Source organism: Pipistrellus hanaki, assembly GCF_964339955.1.
Source record: "Pipistrellus hanaki genome assembly, chromosome: 8".
Taxonomy (NCBI): Eukaryota; Metazoa; Chordata; class Mammalia; order Chiroptera; family Vespertilionidae; genus Pipistrellus; species Pipistrellus hanaki.
The window spans coordinates 54515367-54534008 of NC_140510.1; the positions used below are offsets into that span (position 1 = coordinate 54515367).

The window sequence follows — 18642 nt, forward strand, 5'->3', positions numbered from 1 at the left end:
GTTATTTTTCTAAGTTATTAACTTTTGAGACATCCCTGTTAACTTCAAAAAGTTAACATTTAATGTTCACACAGTTGTCTCTTCAGTAAGAGTCATTAAGAACTGATAGATCCTCCCTTCCTCCAGTTGATGGACAGATGTAAACTCCACATGCAGCCTAACATTCCTGAGCATTGAACCACCAATCAGCACCTGCCAAATACCCTAAGCCCCCATTCCTAAGTTCCCTAGGTCCCTAATCATAGGTCTTACATGAAACCACCAATCAGCATGTGCTGAGTGCCCTAAGCCCCGTCCCCTCCCTTTCCTCCCCTTAAAGGCGCTTGTATCCCGGCTCTCGGTCTCTTCCGCTCCTCTCTCTGGAAGCAGCCGGCAGTGGTACTCTTTTCTTCAATAAAGCCTGTGTCCTGGCATCCAGGTCTCCGGCTCCCTCTCTGTTTCATCTTTTAAGAACACCTATTCAAGCCCAGCAAGCTGGCTCAGTGGTTGAGCATCGATCTATGAACCAGGAAGTCATCACAGTTGGATTCCCAGTCAGAGCATATGCCCAGGTTGCAGGCTTGATCCCCAGTGTGGGCAGTGTAGGAAGTGGCCCATCATTGATTCTCTCTCATCATTGCTGTTTCTTTCCCTTTCCCTTCTCTGAAATCAATAGAAATATATTAAAAAATAAAATAAAAAGAATACCTATTCAATAGATTTTCCTGATGACCGGTTCCTTTCAGGGAATAGTTTCAGCGAAAAGTAACTGCAGTCTTGCATATATTTATTTAATTGCAATTGCAATTTTATTCTAATGACAGTAAAATTTTCTGATTCATCTCCATTGTTTGCCTAAGATTTGCAATCCATTTTACCAGAGAATATTCTCCAGTACCAACCCCTTCCCCCACACCTAGTACTGGATAAATCTGACTAAATGAACTTGTGTATAATTTCTGTGTGATCTTGATTTTCTTAGTTCAGCTACAGCCTCCAAGCACTGGTAACGGTCAGATCTTTTGTTACAACCTGGGCCAGCTCCTTTCTGAGCTAAAAACTTAGAAACCACTTTGCAGCCACGTCTTCATTGGCTGCAGGTCCGGACATCTCCCACAAAAGCCCTCCCAGAATCCATTTTCTTCTTCTGCCCTAAAGACAGATGGGCTTTCTTGGGATGGAGAAGCAATGAAATTCCCATTTTCCCAAGTTCATGGGAGCCAACCAAATAGATTTTCTGTCCCCCAGTTCTGGAAGTGGGTGCTGGTTGCCTCTAGCCAATCAGTAAAGCTGTTACCCCGTTATTGCTTCATCAAAGGGCTTGAGCTCTCGCTGAAACCGGTTTGGCTCAGTGATAGAGCATCGGTCTGCGGACTGAAAGGTCCCAGGTTCGATTCCAGTCATGGTTGCGGGCACATCCCCGGTAGGGGGTGTGCAGGAGGCAGCTGGTCGATGTTTCTCTTTCATCAATGTTTCTAGCTCTCTATCTCTCTCCCTTCCTCCCTGTAAAAAATCAATAAAATATATTTAAAAAAAAGGGGGGGGGGGCTTGAGCTCTCAAGAACCAAGGAGGAAAGGAGCATGGAGATCTCTATTTTATCCTTAACACCACAGGGGAAGGCAGTCTTGGGTGAAAGCTATGCTGGGAGAAACCAGATCTTGACATTGCTGGGCCACTGAACCAAACCAAACCTGAAGACCTTCCTATTGGGGCTGTTTGGTTTCCTGAGCTAGCAAATCACCCTTTATTGTTGGAGGATGAAGTGGGTTTTCTGTTCCAAGGCCACCCAAACACCGAGGAAAGAATAACTTAGGTTGGTTTAAGCCACCCAGTTTGTAATGCTTTGTTAGGGCAGTTTTAGGAAACTAATACACTGCCCAATACAAAAGACTAGGCAGTAATTAAAAAAACATGGTGTGGGGAAGAGGGGTTTTGATATCTAAATCCAGCCTACCACCAGGAATGCTCAGGGCCTACTCAAGAAGGCAAATAATCCTATCCCCTAATATTTTCACGGTAAAATAAGGTTGTTTTAGAGTAATAAATTTGACAGTAAAATAGTAGACAAGTTTTCAGGCTAATTTAAATTGGCTAATTTGAAATAAGTGAATATCCTAGAAAAACTAATTGCACTGGACAAAAAGCTGTTCCTAAAGTGTTAACTAAAATTTTTATTGGTAGTTCATCTCAGGATAAAATCTCACAACAGGAAATGAACCTAAAGCAGTTATATTATAGTGCAAAAAATTAAAATTTAAAATCTATCAAGACTACATTATATAATTTTCAAAAGTCTCCTAATATTTAAATCAAAAAAGGGGGAACGTAGAAGAATATCATGTAAGGAAAAATATCCTGAAAGTAAATTATATCTAGAAAATTTGTACTTTAGAAAATTAATTATAATGCTATCAGCAATACACCCATGAAAAACACACATAGTATCAAAACAAGCCAGAGGAAAATCATTTGGGCAAAAGCGAAAAAGGATCCCAAGCCAAAATTTATAGAAACCTTTATTAACTTTTGGTTGAGAATATGTTTGTATATTTTCAGAAAACAACTCCAAGACCATGTGGATTCTGGCAACAGAGAGGAATTGACAGGACTACTCCAACTATGAAGACATAAGAGAAGCAGTCCAGAGATGGTAGACGCTGACGACACCTTGCCATAATAGCAGACAGCAGCTGCATGTCGCTGAAGGTGGCCCAGGACCAAACCAGAGAGGGTCAGACCTGTATTACCACGATTTGTCCACCATCCGGATCTGAAATATCATTGCTGACATAGGAACTGTTTGACATTGAAATTGGGTCTCAAAAGAACTGGTTTCCCAGAAAGAAACTCTCTACAGACTGATTCATATGCCTTTCAGCATAACGATTATTGTTTGTCTCATTTTTTATTCTTATAAGTATATTTCCAGTAGGACATGATCTCACTCATCTGGGGGGAAATGGTGAACAACATAGACTGATAAACAAGAACAGACCCAGAGATAAGGAGCCATGGGTCAGACTGTTGGACCTCAAAGGGAGGGTGACATAAAAGGGAAAGATCAACCAAAGGACTTATGTGAACACATATGAGCCTAACCAGTGGTCGGGGAAAATAGGGGGTGGGGGCATGAGTGGGGATGGGGTGGGGGATTGGAATGAGGGATTGAGGACAAATATGTGATACCTTAATCAATAAAGAAATTAAAATTTAAAAAAACCACACACACACACACACACACACACACACATTTGTGGCAAATCTGACTTTTTGGTGAGATTGGCCAAACAATTCTAAATACTAAAATGTAGTCCAAAAAGAGGTGTTCTGGAAACTTCTGACTTGTCAGTCTCAACAGCTAATCCTTCTCTCCCAGTGACCCCAGGCCTTTACCTCATCTAGTTCCTCCACCAGACCTTGAGTTCCCCCTCTGTGCCTCCCACAAACATTTACTGAAGGAAAGGAAGCCCCTCTTCAGAGTCAGGCAGAGCTTGATCAAGTGCTGGCTATACTGTGATGGTAGACAAGTTAATTTAGCCCTCAGCTGTGCTGCCGGGTATGTCCTAGGCCAGAGGCTGACCCAGCGTCCTGTGTTGGGCATGGAGGTCAGTGTTGGGTGGAGACCCACTGCCGGCTCCCTGCTCTCCCACGGGGGGGAGGGGAGGACTCAGACAGAAGGAAGGCCAGGAACACTTGTGGAGGTGCGGGGGCGCGAGGGGAGGCTGTGTGCCCATTGGGTCGGGGGGGCAGAGGGCAGGAGGGCCTGGGGTTTCTGTGAGGTCACAGAGGGCCACACCTTGCCCCACCCTGAACGCCCGGGGGCGTGTCCGGGAGAGGCCCGCGGGGGATTGGCCAGGTCTAGAGCTGTAGCGGGCACGTGGGCGGGGAGTGGCGTCTCCAGGGAAACCCGATGCTCTCGGGCTCCAGCACTGAGCCGGGTGGACACTGGCCAGCGGCCTGCGCTGCTGGCTGACCTATTGTGGTCGCTGTGAGCTCTGCGAGGCGGGCGCGACCCCTTGGCAGGGGCGCTGTCAGGATCTCGGCAGGGAAGCAGCGAGTTGTGGTGAGCCGTGTGTGTGTGTGTGTGTGTGTGTGTGTGTGTGTGTGTGTGTATGTGTGTGTGTGTATGGGGTGTCTCCGAGGGGCTGTGAGTAGTCCCACGCTCCCGAGGAGGAATAGAGAGGAAATTTGAGACCCGACTTGCGTGTTAGGCTGTGAGTTAGGGGTTGGATGGGGCCTTGCACCTGCGCTGGGCCCGGCTGCCCTCGCGGCTGGCTCCTGAGCACCCTGGGGCTCTCAGCTGGCGCTCGACTGACCTTGCCACATGGCTCTAACTTGTGGTCGTGGGAGGGTGGCCCACTGGCCCTTCCTGTGGTTTCCACCCCACGGAAGGGCCAGAAGACCCTCGGAGCTCTGGCGAAGTTTTCCTGGAGATTCTAACAGGAAGGATGACAGCGGAGGCCTTTGGACCTGGCCTGGTTAGGGGAAGCAGGGTTCCTCTCTGAGGCCAATGAGGCTGTGGGCGGTCAGTGGGCACTTACCAGAAGCCCTGGGAGCTACTGTGGGTCTCCGGTTTTGCTTCCAGGTTCATAGACAAGAGACATGGAAGGTGGTTATTCCTCAGACCAGCTGGAGAGGAGAGGCAGCGAGCCTACTCCCAATGAGGATCCAGGGATCTTGGAGAGCTCCATCCTCTTCACCAAAAGGTGTGGGGAACCTCGGGAAGGGAGGTCTGCAGCTGACGCTGAGGACCAGACTTAGCTGGGATCCAGCTTTGGGGCAGGTATTAAGAAATCGCTAAAAGTTATATTATCCCTCAGAAATCTAGTCTCTGGAAAAATAGAAAAACCCCAATGTTGTATATACAGCCACTGAGGAAAATTACCATAATGGGCGACTGGGCCCCAGAGCCTGATCTCTGCACCTTCCATCTAGCCTGCCCACTCTGGGCTTGCCTGTCACCTCCCAGTCTTAGGGCATTTGCTTTACACCATGGGGTTCCCAGTCCTGGGTTGACATAGCTTCTTCACAGGGTGTTGATGTGAGAGCTGATACTTGGTAGGCCTATTTTGGGCCAGGTGCTTCTCTCAGATCAAGGAGCAATCCACCCTCTAACCCCACTCTGTTTGTCTCTCTCTCTTTTTATAAAAAAATATATTTCTTTATTGATTTCAGAGGAAGGGAGAAAGAGAGAGATAGAAACATCAATGATGAGAATCATTGATCAGCTGCCTCCCACACACCCCCTACTGGGGATCAAGCCCGAAACCCAGGCATGTGCCCTTGGTTGGAATCGAACCTGGGACCCTTCAGGCCGCAGGCTGATGCTGTATCCACTGAGCTAAGCTGGCTAGGGCAGTTTGTCTCGTTTATGGACTGAATTGTGTCCCCCCCCACCCCTGAAAAGCCTATGTAAAATCCCTAACCACAACGTGATAATATTGGGAGGTACGTGTGGTAATTGGGATTAGGTGAGATCCTGAGGGTGGGGCCCCATGATGGCATTACTGTCCTTACAAGAGGAGACTAACAGCTTCCACGCTCCAGCATGTGAAAACACCGAGAACAGAGTCTTCAGGCACCTGACCTTGAGTCTCCAGCTTCCAGAACTGGGAGTAATAAATGTCTGTTGTGTAAGCTGCCCATCTGTGAGTTTGTTATAGCCGCTGCCGCAGCCTGACATGAGGAAGTAAGGAACTATCTGGTGACAGAGCCAAGTGGTCAAACTCGTGTGTACCTTGCCAGCTGATCATTTCCAGTGACCCCGAAGTGGGCCTTATAGCTGATTGGTTGCACCGTATGATTTTCTTATTTAACCTCAAAATCATTTTCATTTATTATTTTAGGGAAATTTTTGAAAATTTTTATTTCTCCTTTCTTACTCTCAGTTATCTTTCCTCCTCATTAATACTAATTTTTTAAATTTTATTAACAAGTCATATCTGTGCCATGTGGAAAATGAGAAAATACTGGCATGTTAATTTGTCAGGGCTCAAACAAAGAACCACAGGCAAGTGGCTTAAACAACAATTTATTGTTCTCAGGTGTGAAGTCCAAGAGGCGTGGGCAGGGTGTTTCTCTTTTAGGGTGTGGGAAGAGTCTGTGGCAGGCCTCTCCCCGAGGCATGTAGATGGCTGTCTTCTCTCTGTCTACACGTCACCTCTCTGCAATCCTCTGTGTCCCAACTTTTTTTTCTTTTATAAGGACAATGGTTACATTGGATTAGAGTCCAAATAAAGTCACGTTGTGAGGTTCTGAAAGGGTAGGACTCCAACACATTTTAGGGGGTGGGGACACAATTCAACCCATAGACACAGGTAAGCAAAAGAACAACAGCAAAGCATATCTGAACCCCAGACTTCATCATTGTTGCATGTTGGTATCAATCCTTGGCTTCTTCCTTCAGGCATATAACGATATGGAATAGAAATCCTTGTGTTTGTAGCGGCCCGGTCCCTCCTTGTTGGGCAGGCTTCAGGCCTCTGTGGCTCGTGGCTGGCATTTGAGGGCCAGCTGGTGGAGGGGGCTCGGAGTCTGAGTGTTCCTATACCGTGTGCAGCCTGACAACAGCACGGGTCTAGACAGACACCCAGGTGCAGCACCCTCCAACAGGCCTTCAGAGGGGGCAGGGGGCAGAGAGGGTGTGTGTGTGCTGGGTGACACTGGGTCCACCTTTGAGTCAGGACTGTACTCTTAGATAGCAAGAACAGGAAAGAGGCAAGCCCGCCCTGGCACACATTTTCTGCCCTGTCAAGCGTCCATTCAACCCTGCATCCGCCCTTCCTCTGAAGGGTCCATTCTGACCCTCAAGTTGCTTTTTAACTTGACCCGAAGCTCCCTCTCCTTGCTTAGCCTGTTCCATTGGTCCACCAGTGTCTGCCCAGCTCTGGGTGGTTGCTATATGCCATTACCCTTGTTAGACAGTCTTATAGTACTTTCCACTTCCTGGGAAATCACTATACTCTCTGCCTCCGTTTCCATTTCTGGGGAATGAGGATACCAACAGCCTTTGCCCTGGGGTTGTTGGGAGGTGCGGTGTGGTAGAGGGCGGTTCTCGGCACACAGTCCCTCTGAAGAACTCTGCCAGTTCGATTCTTCCATCTTGCTGCCCTTCATGCCGCAGGAACATTCCAGAGGTCCCAGAAGAGGAGGAGGAGGAGTCCCAGCCCCCCCTTAGGGAGCAGGACCTGAAGGAGACCTACATCCAGCTGGTCCAAGGTGTGCAGGAGTGGCAGGATGGCTGCGTCTACCGAGGGCATTTCGGGCTGGACATGAAGCTGGGGTATGGAGAATTCTCGTGGCCTACGGGTGAGGTAACTGGCTTCCAATGCTTCCTTCCCTCCCGGCCCAGGGCTCAACCACCAGGGCCCATTTCTCTTCTTCTGAGAGGGGTATGATATGAACTCATGGTCCAGCAACAGAAGGGATGCCAGGCTAACATTTTTCCTACTCAAGAAATGCCTGGAATGGGCCCCAAGCTCGGAGGAATCCCCAGACCTCCAGTGACCAGGACAGTGGCAGGCAGGCAAGCAGGAACCTGAGCCCAAGCTGAGTTTCTGCTCATGAGTGGGGGTCACCAGGACAGTCACGACTCCTGTTCAAATTCGTTTCTTAGTTCTTAGCTGATTTCTCTTTTAACTGACATTGTGGTGTGCAGGGGTCAGACTGCCCTCTCACGGTGGTGGGAGGTTTGGGTACATCAACCTGTCCTCCCAATGCCAGGTTCTCCCCGTGAAGGGAGAGCACAGCAAGGGCCTGGCAGGGACCTCTGGACCCACCAAGCAGACGCTTCTACAGCCGTGGAGGCTTGTGAGCCAGAGGCCAGAAGGCAGAGGGTGCGCCACTCTCCAGCAGTTGCCTTGAACACGTTAACTGTATTGAAAGAACAGAACCGAGCACGTCCGCTCTGCTCATCAGATGAGGCCCTAGGTCTGGGCAGGGGCCCGGTGAGGATAGATGGAAGCATGGGGACATTGGCCCAGTGCTGGGTGTGGCCAGCATCTTCTCATGCTGGTGGTTACTAGTAAATGCCCCACAGTCCTACACAAACAGTGTGCAGCATAGGTTTTCACTTTTCAGTTGAATGGACTCCCCACACCATCGTACACATGGAATATTGATGGAAGGCAGGCAGGCGGTCCCCAGCTGAGGGCCTCTTTGCTCCTCAGTGTCTGGCCCTGCCGGACTCAGGAGGAGTAACCAGCAGACCCCAATTAGACCTGGTTGAACTGAAAAGGGCCTTCTTGGCTCTTGTAACTGTAAGCCCATCTGGCAAGCCCACAGGGGTGGCATCATGAACTCCTGGAAGAGAAGAAAAAACCCTAGCAGGACCCTGTGGCCAAACCCAAATCAAGGCTAGGACTGGAGTCCTCTGGCTGGCCAGGCATTCCACACGTGTGGGGGATGGAGGTAGGGTCAATCCACTGACAAATGAATGGGGAGCCATCTCAATTGCCAGAGGAAAGAAAAAGGACAGGAAGCAGACAACAGTGGATCCCCTTTGTGCAGAGCATGGACAGTCGACTGACTGCTGCCCAGCCTGCCTCTGCTGCAGAAGGCAGCAGTCTGACACACATGACAGTCAAGTCTGGTGATTGGACATCACATTCTCTGTTTCTTCTGGGGTCCCATTGGAGGGAAGGCTCTGATAGTCCCACCCATAATACAGAAAGAGGCCCCCATCCATGGAGGAGTTTTAAATCAAAGCCACATCCATGTTCTTAACCAGAGCCCACACCCTTCCCCCCAGGGCCACATGGGTGACCCGGAGGCTGCAGCCCCCAATTCCTGGGCCAGCCTGCTGTCTGTGAACCTGACTGGAAGCCAGATAAGATGAAAGCTGAGCCCAGGCAAGAGCTCCTGAGGGGAGACAGGTTCTGCCTAAACCCAGGGTGGGCACTGACCCCATCATGACCTCTCCCTTTCTGACTCGGGATGTCTTGGCAGTTCTGACACCTCCTCCACTCCCTCACCTGAGCCAGGCAGAAGGGAGTGTAGTCATTGGGGGGACTGACTGCCTGGCACCCCCTGTGCATGATTTGGGTGACCAAGCTCTGCCATGTTGGCCACCAAACTTGAAGGGGACCCTGTGGCCAGGCACCCCAAGAGTTTATAACCTCATTGGTCCCCATTCATGCTGGCCAGACATGGTGGGTCAGCTGGAAGGAGTCCTGTAAGGGTCTGGGTGGTGAGGGGCAGCTTCTCAGACATGCCTGTCACAGAGCTCTTTGTCCACAGTCCTACCATGGGCAGTTTTACCGGGACCACCGCCATGGCTTCGGCACCTACATGTGGCCAGATGGCTCCAGTTTCACTGGCATGTTTTACCTCAGCTACCGAGAAGGCTATGGAACTATGTACATGAAGGCAAGGCTCTTCCAGGTGAGGGGATGGGGCCTTAGTGTGAGTAAGGGGCAGGGCCACCACATGTGCAGGTGAGAAGCAGGGTCATCATAAATCCATTTCTTAGCACCCTTCAGGTGGCAATGATGGTTAATTTTTTTTAGTATCTTCATAAACTCATGGATTTTAACATAGTTGGTATATTTCAATCCTTTGCCACTGTTTCGCTATTTGATACCCAGATTATCCCACCTTTGGTCAGGGAGTGCCTCTGTGGTTTAGCTCTTGAGATTTTGACACAGTTCCTGTAGGTTTCTGCGATGACAAGTAGTTCTAAGATCCTTCATGCATTTCCCGTCCTGGACCAGTATTGACCATTTGGGGAGTGTGGTCCTTTTAGTGGTACACAGTGTTTGGGGACCACAGTCTGGGTGCTCCTTACTGCCTTGTTGGGTGGTTGTTATTTTTAGGCCTTTTCAGTAATAGATTTAGAGGTAAATTTCTTTCTTTCTTTCTTTCTTTCTTTCTTTCTTTCTTTCTTTTTTTTCTTCCTTTTCTTTGTTAATCCTCACTCAAGGCTATTTTTTCTCCACTGAATTTTAGAGTGGAAGGGAGGGGGAAAGACAGAGAAAAGACATGGATTGGTTGCCTCTTGCACATGCCCCAACTGGGGCTGGAGATTGAGCCTGCAACAAAGGTATGTGCCCTTGACTGGAATCAAACCTGCAGCCCTTCAGTCCCAGGGTTGGTGCTCTAACCACTTAGCAAACTGGCTAAGGCAGAAATATATTTCTTGAGAAGAAAAGACATCACCCGTTTCTCCTAATATTTCCAGCTGCATTGTGGGAGGGTAGGGCTTTCACTCACAGCTCTGCTGCTGTGTCTGCCTACATTTCTCTTAGTCCTAACAATCTCAACTTCTAACTATCAACAACATTTTTCATTTGCTTTGTCTCATAAAATATGTGTAATGGTTTTAGGATAACAACATAGCGTCACTACCACCATCATGGTTTCTGAAGACAGTTCAAGATTCCTTGGCTTTCCATTTGTCCCCCAGCCTGTCCACCAGGGATGCGGGGTCAAATCCCACAGAAGGATTCCTTTCTGGGGCTAATCCACCACTGGATACAGAGCCACATTCACTTGTGCTATTTTGCTTTCATGGTTTAAGAGTCTATTGTTCAATCTTGCTTTAATTTAGTTTTGTAATTATGTACAAAACTGATATTTTCCTAGTCAAATCTAGCAAACGGGTCCACCCAGAGTAGCGTGCCTCCATCCTTTTCTCTAACATTCTAAACCTGCCCTTGTCATTGCTGATGTTTTATCATTGCACCTACAAAATTTGAGCAAATATGCATACATGTTCCTGCCCCTCTCCTCGGAGCAGCTCACAATCCCTCATTTCTTGTGGTCTTGAGGGATGGATGGCAGCATGAACTTGGCTTCCAGAGAGTGTTGCGGTCATGGCCTGCTCATGGATCCTGCCATGTTTGCTGGTGACCTTTAGAATGTTTTCCTTGAAGATTCTTTGCTCGAAAATAAATACTGTGGCCCTGGTTGGTATCTCAGTGGTTAAAGCACCAACCTGCGCACCAAAGGGTGTAGGGTTCAATTCCCAGTCAAGGGCACATATCTCGGTTGCAGGTTCACTCCCTGCCCTCAGTCAGGGTGTGTACAGGATGCAACCAATGGATGTGTCACATCGATGCTTCTCTCTCTTTTCCTCCCTCCCACCCTCCCTTCTCTGCAAAAGCAGTGGAAAAATATCCGTAGGTGAGGATTAACAAAAAATAAGAATGAAAAAAAAAAAAAAGTAAGCAATGTGGACCCTGAGAAAGCAGATACCTACTAAGGAGGGCTCCTGGTGGCTAACGGGACTCAAATTTAAAAATACACACGATGACACAGGGGCCTCTCATGCAAACTGCACTTCAGGGAGAAGCATCTACACTGAATGCCTGTCTGCACTATTTCTGCCATCTGAGCCAGCCCTTATAGAGGAGTCCTGGAATCCTATTTCAACCAATAGGACTGAGGCTTTCACCATTCAAATGGAGCAGTGCAGCTATATCCCCATCAACATCTTCACTGACCAATCAGAGCATCTTCATTCTGTCCAATTAGGAAAGTGCCTTTTGAACCAATCAAAGAGCAAGCAATTGGAGTCCTTATTTGCAAGGGGACAGACCAATCAGGGACCAAGGGCAGGGACTTCTGTCTGTTAAAGCACTTTCCCTTTCCACCAAATGATGAGTTTTCCTGGCCTGCTTGAAACAGAGCAGCTCACAGCCTGAATAAAGTGTCCTTCTTTTCTGCACCCCAAATTTGGGATTCCTATTGTCCTTGTATTAGCACCAGTGACCACTGGTTGACAACACATACCAAAAGCAGAAAATTTAAAACCTGCAAGAAGTAGCATCTGTGGACACACCTTCCTTATTTAACCATTGGGTGACTGGCAGAGTCTACATTTGTGATTATAGTTCTAATGACAAGATATTTCCTCATAAAAATTCCCCTGCCCTCCCACAACCTCCAGACATCCATCAACACCATCGCAGGAAAGATCAGGTCCCTGGGAACTGAGCCAGTCTCTGTGCTCCCGGAGGGAACTGTGCTGCCAGACTCCCTTGTTCTGGGGGCTGTATTGTCACTCATAGTTTCTCATTTGTTCTTCCCAGCTGTTCCATCTCCATACCTGGTGAAAGCATCCAGAAAAGCCCAGGAATGGCTACATTCTGCCAGGTTTATGGGCAGCAAGGGTCAGCTCCTCCTCCTCCTCACTCACACCTGCTGGGGTTTGTCTGACCTGGAGCCTGGCACCTCACCCACAAGCTGCCTGGGCCCCCAGTGTTAGAGCTGTGGGGGGATCCCTGAAATGAGCCTGTCCTGGCATCCCACACATACTTCTCTACCTTGAGACCCCTGGTCCTGTCCCCACTTTCTGAGAAAGGTCCCGCCCGCCCCTGACCACCATATCGTCCACCGAAATGTCTGTTTACTACACATTTACTGTTGGTCCCTGTATCTGGGACATAGGAAGCCTCATTAGATATTTTGTTGAGGAAATGAAGACATTTCTTCTTCTTCTTCTTCTTCTTCTTCTTCTTCTTCTTCTTCTTTTTCTTTAAATATGTTTTATTGATTTTTTACAGAGAGGAAGAGAGAGGGATAGAGAGTTAGAAACATTGATAAGAGAGAATCATCGATCAGCTGCCTCTTGCACACCCCCTATTGGGGATGTGCCAGCAACCAAGGTACATGCCCTTGACCGGAATCGAACCTGGGACCTTTTAGTCCACAGGCTGACGCTCTATCCACTGAGCCAAACCGGTTACGGCAGACATTTCTTCTTTGATTTTGAGAAACTGGTGGCAGAGTACAGCCCTGCTGAGTCCTCCCTCTGCCCTGGCGGGACTTGCTTTTCAGGGGCTGTACAAGGCAGACGAGCGGTTTGGGCCAGGCATTGAGACCTACCCCGACGGCTGCCAGGATGTGGGGCTGTGGTTCCGGGAGCACCTGATCAAGCTGTGCACAGAAATACCCTGCAGCTTCTCCATCAGCTGTTACCCGGAGTTCGAGGGCTTCCTCACGCACTCCCCTGGTAAAATCAGCCTCTCTGACGAGGAGACCATGCACTGGGACCTGCATGAGGAGCAGGACCCATTTTTCTATGACTATAAGCAGTTGCTGCTGGATGACGACCTGAGTCTGTCCCCGGAAGTGTACCTCTACTCTACCGACAACACCCACATGCCCATTACCCGCTCTTTCCGAAGAGAGTTGGACTCCCGGATCTTCCTGAATGATATCCCTCCATTTGTTGATGACGGAGAACCGTGGTTCATAAAAAATGAGACCCCTTTGATGGTCAAAATGCAAAAACATGCTTACAAGTTCAGGTAATCAGAGCTGCTGTTCTGTGATGTCTGGGGGACCTGATGGTCCTGGTGCCCAGGGTATTTGTCGGGTTGACGTAAATAGGCTTCTTTTTTTTTAACGGACTGGCACGGCCCAATGATGAGTGGGAGGGCTTGTGGGTTGGGACATCCCTGCATGTGGAGGGCTGTGGTGGCGGGGGATCTATCTGCTGGCCTATTCTGAGGGAGTCTGCTTGGTGAGAGTGGAGCCAGGGCATGGAAGAGGGTAAAGTCCTAATCCCATGGAGCTGAGTCACACCCTGGTGCTGGGGCCTTGTGCATGTTTCCTCCGCGTAGGTCAGAGCTAGTGCTCCAATCTGCGGACCTGTGCAGGGTCCTGCCTGTGATTAGATGGCCGTCTCTGCACAAGGGCCACACAAAGAGTGGGGCTGTTATTACCATGCTGTCTTAATATGGATCTGGCCAGAGAGCCAAGGATGGGGGAGCAGGACAAGAGTGGGCTAGGGGCCGGCCAGGCCTCTGGCTTCTCCAAAGATGACCAGGAAAAGACAGAGCTGCTCTGCTGGTCTCCAAAGGCACCTCTACCCCACAGCCCTGCCATAGGCAGCACCAAAGGGAAACTGATTTCTTAAGTAAAATTTTCAATATTTTAATCCTTTTCTTTAATTGTCTTCGGATATCACTAAACTGTTTTAGAATGCATGTTTGTGAGCACAGGAGGCTATTTATACATCTGTTCATGCATCCATCCATCCATCCATCCATCCGTCCATCCATCTAACCATCCATCCACTCACCCATCTTATCCACCCACTCATCTATCTATTCATCCATATTTATCCATCAACCCATCCACCCATTCATCTGCTTCTTCACCTATTGATGCATCCACTCATCCATTATGCAAATATCAGTTGAGCCCATAGTCGATGAAGAATATTGGGCACAGAAGCTACCATAAAACCGCAGGTTCTTGACTGTGAAGGAGGTTATGGGCACATAGGCTTCATTCTGTGTGTGTGGTGAACGGACCATGGGACTTGCATGCCCTCTACTCAAATAGTAAAGCAAAAGGGCAGAGCTGGGATGTGGTTGCTTGGTGCTGAGTGCCAGGCCTGTGTGTGTGCTCCTTGCAGCCTCTGCTGCCCAGGGCAGATGCTTAGCCTGAGCATCTTCACCTGCAGGCAGTGTGCCACCTCCACGCTGACGATGGCTGAGCGGGAGGGGAAGAAGGAGGGCTGAGCCATTCTGGGCCCCGGAAGGAGGAGAAGCGATGTGGGAAGGAGGGCTCAGGACGGCCCCTTCAGTGGTGGCATTGGGTCCACTGAAGCTCCTGTGTTGCCAGGAACAAGAAGGAGCACTCCAGCTGGAACATGGGCGCTATCCTGGAGGGGGACCGGAGCAGCTTTGCATGCCGTGGCCCCAAGGAGCGGCTTGCCAGGGAGATGATCCTGAAGGCTGAGGAAGGGAACTACGACTGGATTTGTGGGATCCTGAGGGACAACCTTGCCAGTCCTGACGTGGCCGACGCCCGGGGCTACACAGTGCTCGCTGCAGCCGCAGTGAGCATCCCTCCCTCCCATGCTGTGTCTGCTGCAGGGCTGCCCTGCAGGAGCACTGACCCTTGAGGCCCCTGGTGATGGCACCCTTGAGTGGGTGGGGGACATTCCCTCTCCATTTGGTGAAGCCGCAGTCCTCCCAGACTCGAAGTGGGACGTATGGGGTCAAGTGGAGTGAGGGCACATGCCTTGGTCACATGTTTTGGTCACATGTTTGATGCCCCTTGCCCAGCCCAAGCGAGAGCTCATGTCTCTGTCCCAGAGTTCAGGCTGGCGTGAGGCCTCACTCGGGGAAACTATTTTCCATGTGAGCATCAGGTGCCCGTCTCGCCCCCGGCTGAGGGAGCTTGCTGTCCTTGTGAGACCGGCCTTCTCCCTCCAGATTAACTGTCACATTAACATTGTCAACCTGCTGCTGGACAACGGGGCTGACGTGAACAAGTGCACGGACGAGGGCCTCACGCCTCTCAACATGTGCTTCCTCCTCTACTACCCAGCCACGTCCTTCAGGCCCAACATCGCCGAGAGGACGGTGCCCCAGCTCCAGGTGAGCTGTGGGCCCCAGCGGCCTGGCTCAGTGTCCACCATCCACCGTCCACCTACCCGCTCCCTCTGCCCCTGTTTGCTACCATCATCTCTCTCTCTCTTCCCAGCTGCCCACCAGCTTCCCCTTCCCACACGGACCAGGTTCAGATGGGTGGAAAGACCATAAGGCCGGCGGCCGGGAGGCAGGGACAGAGTGTGCACACTCACTAGGGTGTTCAGAGCTTGCTGCCAGGACTCTGAGGGACATGTGTCCTAATAGCCACATGCACAGCAGCTGGGGCCCCGAGACACCCCTCATGGTCCTCCTCTTAGAGTGGTGCTGTCTAAATGTCCCCAGATAAGTGCTAGTTTGAGCTCCTGCTTCTGGTTTTTGTGGGTGACAGTTTGATCAATGATGACGCACTTATGACAGGGACACCCACACAGCCCAGGTGTGGGTGGGTTGTACCATCTAGTCTGTGTAGGTGCCTCTGATGGTGGCACAGCGATGAAATCCCCATAGTTAAGTTGCACATGCCTTGCCCAGATGTGGGTCACAGGTCAGCCCGTGTTAAATTTGTTGTGGGACCTCTGATTCCTTTCTGCCTGGAGGTATTCGTCCCCCATTTCAGCCCAGCCTCAGAGACAAGTCGCAGTGCAGGGGCTGGCTCTCTGCAGTGCAGGCAGACCTGGTGTCCACATCTTCTGAGCGTGGGCAGTGGGCCACACCCACAGAGGGAGGTCCCCACCCCTAGGAGGCAGACCCTGGACCCTGATGGTGCGAGCCCGACATCCACTAAGAAAGCCTTGGGAGGGGGTGAGGGCTTCTTCCTGCTGTGGTCTTGGGCCTCCTGTGTGGTGCTTCTGAGTTCAATCTGAAAAATGTCCCTGTGGCTCAACGAGCCTGTATTCATCCCTCGCCTCCTCCCAATCCATTCAAGCTCTTTCTCCGGAAAAGGCTTTTTCTCAGCCCATCCTGTGTCCCCCCACAGACAGAGTTTCTCAGGGGACCAGATGCTTCCTCTAACTCACATTTCTCAAGTTCAAGTCCTGCGTGGGAGCTCAGAGGCCACCAGCCCAACCTGGTGGTGAGAGGCATGTGTGGGGAGGAGCCCAGAGCTGCTGCCCGAGCGGTCCAGTGTGCAGCAGGCAGGAGAGAGAGGCCTCCCACCCAAGTGGCCTTAGGCTTCTGTCTGGTGGGCCTGCCTGTGGTCCCTGATGTGTCAGGAGACGCGCTCAGCCCCTGGGCCTCCTCATTTCCTCTGTGCTCACTCTGAAGGGCACGTGGTCAGGCTGTTTGCAGACACTCTGTGACCAGGACTGATGAGAATGCAGGCCAAAAGCCAGAAGTGGGGGTTTGGACGCTGAAGCTGTCCTTTCTGCCTTTACAGCAGCATTAGTTTATGTCTCATGGGTGTGTATGCTCAGTGTTTCTCGGTCAGAAATTGTTCACTACAATAACGACTGGCTTTCAAGTTCAAAGGTGATCTCATGAACAGCGATGGTGGTGATTCTTGTTCTCATGCCGAGTCACCTTCAGTGGCAGCCTCTCAGGTGGACAGGGCTGCTTGGTCCCCACAGTCACTCCAGGGGATGTGGGCTCAGGGGAGTCTGGAGTCAGCAGAGGAAGGAGCAGTGGGTACAGGGGCTGAGCATCCTCAAGGACCTGGTACCAAGAGGCAACCTCATACACTCAGAGTAAATTAATTCTTTATTTTTAAAAATATATATATTTTATTGATTTTTCACAGAGAGGAAGAGAGAGGGATAGAGAGTTAGAAACATCAATGAGAGAAACATCTATCAGCTGCCTCTTGCACACCCGCTACTGGGGATGTGCCTGCAACCAAGGTAAATGCCCTTAACCGGAATCCAACCCGGGACCTTTCAGTCCGCAGGCCGACGCTCTGTCCACTGAGCCAAACCGGTTTCGGCTCTTTGTCTTTTTAACACAACCGCAAACACTGCTCTCGCAGCTTTAAAAATCAAGTGGAATTTTCTAATGTGCTCTGATAATCCATCCATGTTCAGTTTCCCCTGTTCTCTCATGAATATGCATGAGAATAGACTTACAGGTTCGCTTGCTGCATGTGGTTGGTGAAGGGTTGTGCCTCCCTCTACCCAGCTGCGTGTTTTTCCTCTCTGTGGGGTTAGGCTCCTCTCTGACCCCTGCTCTGCCCCAAGGACAGTGGCTCACAAGTGTGAGCGATTGTGGAGCCACCTGGAGCAGGACTGTCCTTATAGGTGAGGCTGTGGGCACGTGGCCATGTCAACCATGCACCGTCGCAGCTGGTTTGTGTCACAAGGCTGGAGTCAATTCAGGCTCCTAGGCCCCCAAACCTTAAGTATTTACTGAAAAGAATAATGGTGGCTGGGCCCCACCCCCAGCTTCCCTGCCTCAGTAGGTGTGGGGTGGGACCCACGAATGTGTGTTGCTGGCAATGCTGATGCTGGTCTGCGGTCCACCCTTGGAGAAGGCAGGCTTTTGAAGAACAGGGTCACCTCAAAGAAATGTACTGTGAGCTACAGCTCACAGATTTAAAATTTTTAAAATTTTCTAGAAGCCACACAAAAGTGTTAAAGATGGAATTAATTTTATTAAGATTATTTAATCTGATGAATCCATGACCTATCACTTCTATGGGCCCTGAGAAAGAAGATATCTACTAAGAAGGGCTCCTAGTGGCTCACTGGGCTCAAATTAAAAAACAAACTAACAAAATCAGAGCTTAGCAGCCATTTCTACATAGGGTCCTTTCATACAAACTGCATGTTGGATAGAAGCCTGCACTCAACTACCTGCCTCTGCACTTAACTGCCTGCCTGTAGCATGTCTTTGCCATCTGAGTCAGCCCTTATAGAGGAGTTCCCAGAATCCTATTTCAACCAACAGGACTGAGGCTATTCCAATCCAATCAGAGCTATATTAATCCTCTGTGTGTCCCCCACCTGCCACCCTACCGTCATCTTCACTGACCAATCAGAGCAGTTGATTTCTGGCCTGACCCATTAAGACAATGTCTTTTGGACCAATCAGATTGCAAGCATTTGGAGTCCTCATTTGCGTGAAGATGGATCAATTAGGGATCAGCGGTGGGGACTCCTATCTCTCTATAAGCCAACTCCCCTCTGATTTGGAGAACACACTTTCCCTTCTGATTAGAGCAGTGGTCACCAACCAGTGGTCTGCAGGCCACTGGTGGGCCATCAGGTCTGAAAGGTTGGCGACCACTGCACTAGAGAACAAAGACTATCTGCATTTCCTTGGTGTAAGCTTCATAGTGGTGGTGTTTTCACAGCTGTGCTGTACCACTATTGAGCTGTTTTCTCTGAATAAAGTTTTCTTCAC

At 49.9% G+C, this 18642-nt stretch overlaps 1 protein-coding gene across 1 annotated transcript in view; it reads left to right on the plus strand.

Moving 5' to 3' along the window:
* The first annotated feature begins 4670 nt into the window (after nucleotides 1-4670).
* Nucleotides 4671-18642, plus strand: part of ANKMY1 (ankyrin repeat and MYND domain containing 1) — a 37446-nt gene continuing 23474 nt past the window's right edge. The window contains exons 1-6 of the mRNA XM_084891369.1: nucleotides 4671-4686; nucleotides 7104-7293; nucleotides 9218-9361; nucleotides 12758-13230; nucleotides 14555-14771; nucleotides 15151-15315. Of these exons, the coding sequence (XP_084747495.1) occupies nucleotides 7252-7293; nucleotides 9218-9361; nucleotides 12758-13230; nucleotides 14555-14771; nucleotides 15151-15315 (1041 nt within the window). The 5' untranslated portion in view covers nucleotides 4671-4686; nucleotides 7104-7251. The remainder of the gene's footprint in view (nucleotides 4687-7103; nucleotides 7294-9217; nucleotides 9362-12757; nucleotides 13231-14554; nucleotides 14772-15150; nucleotides 15316-18642) is intronic.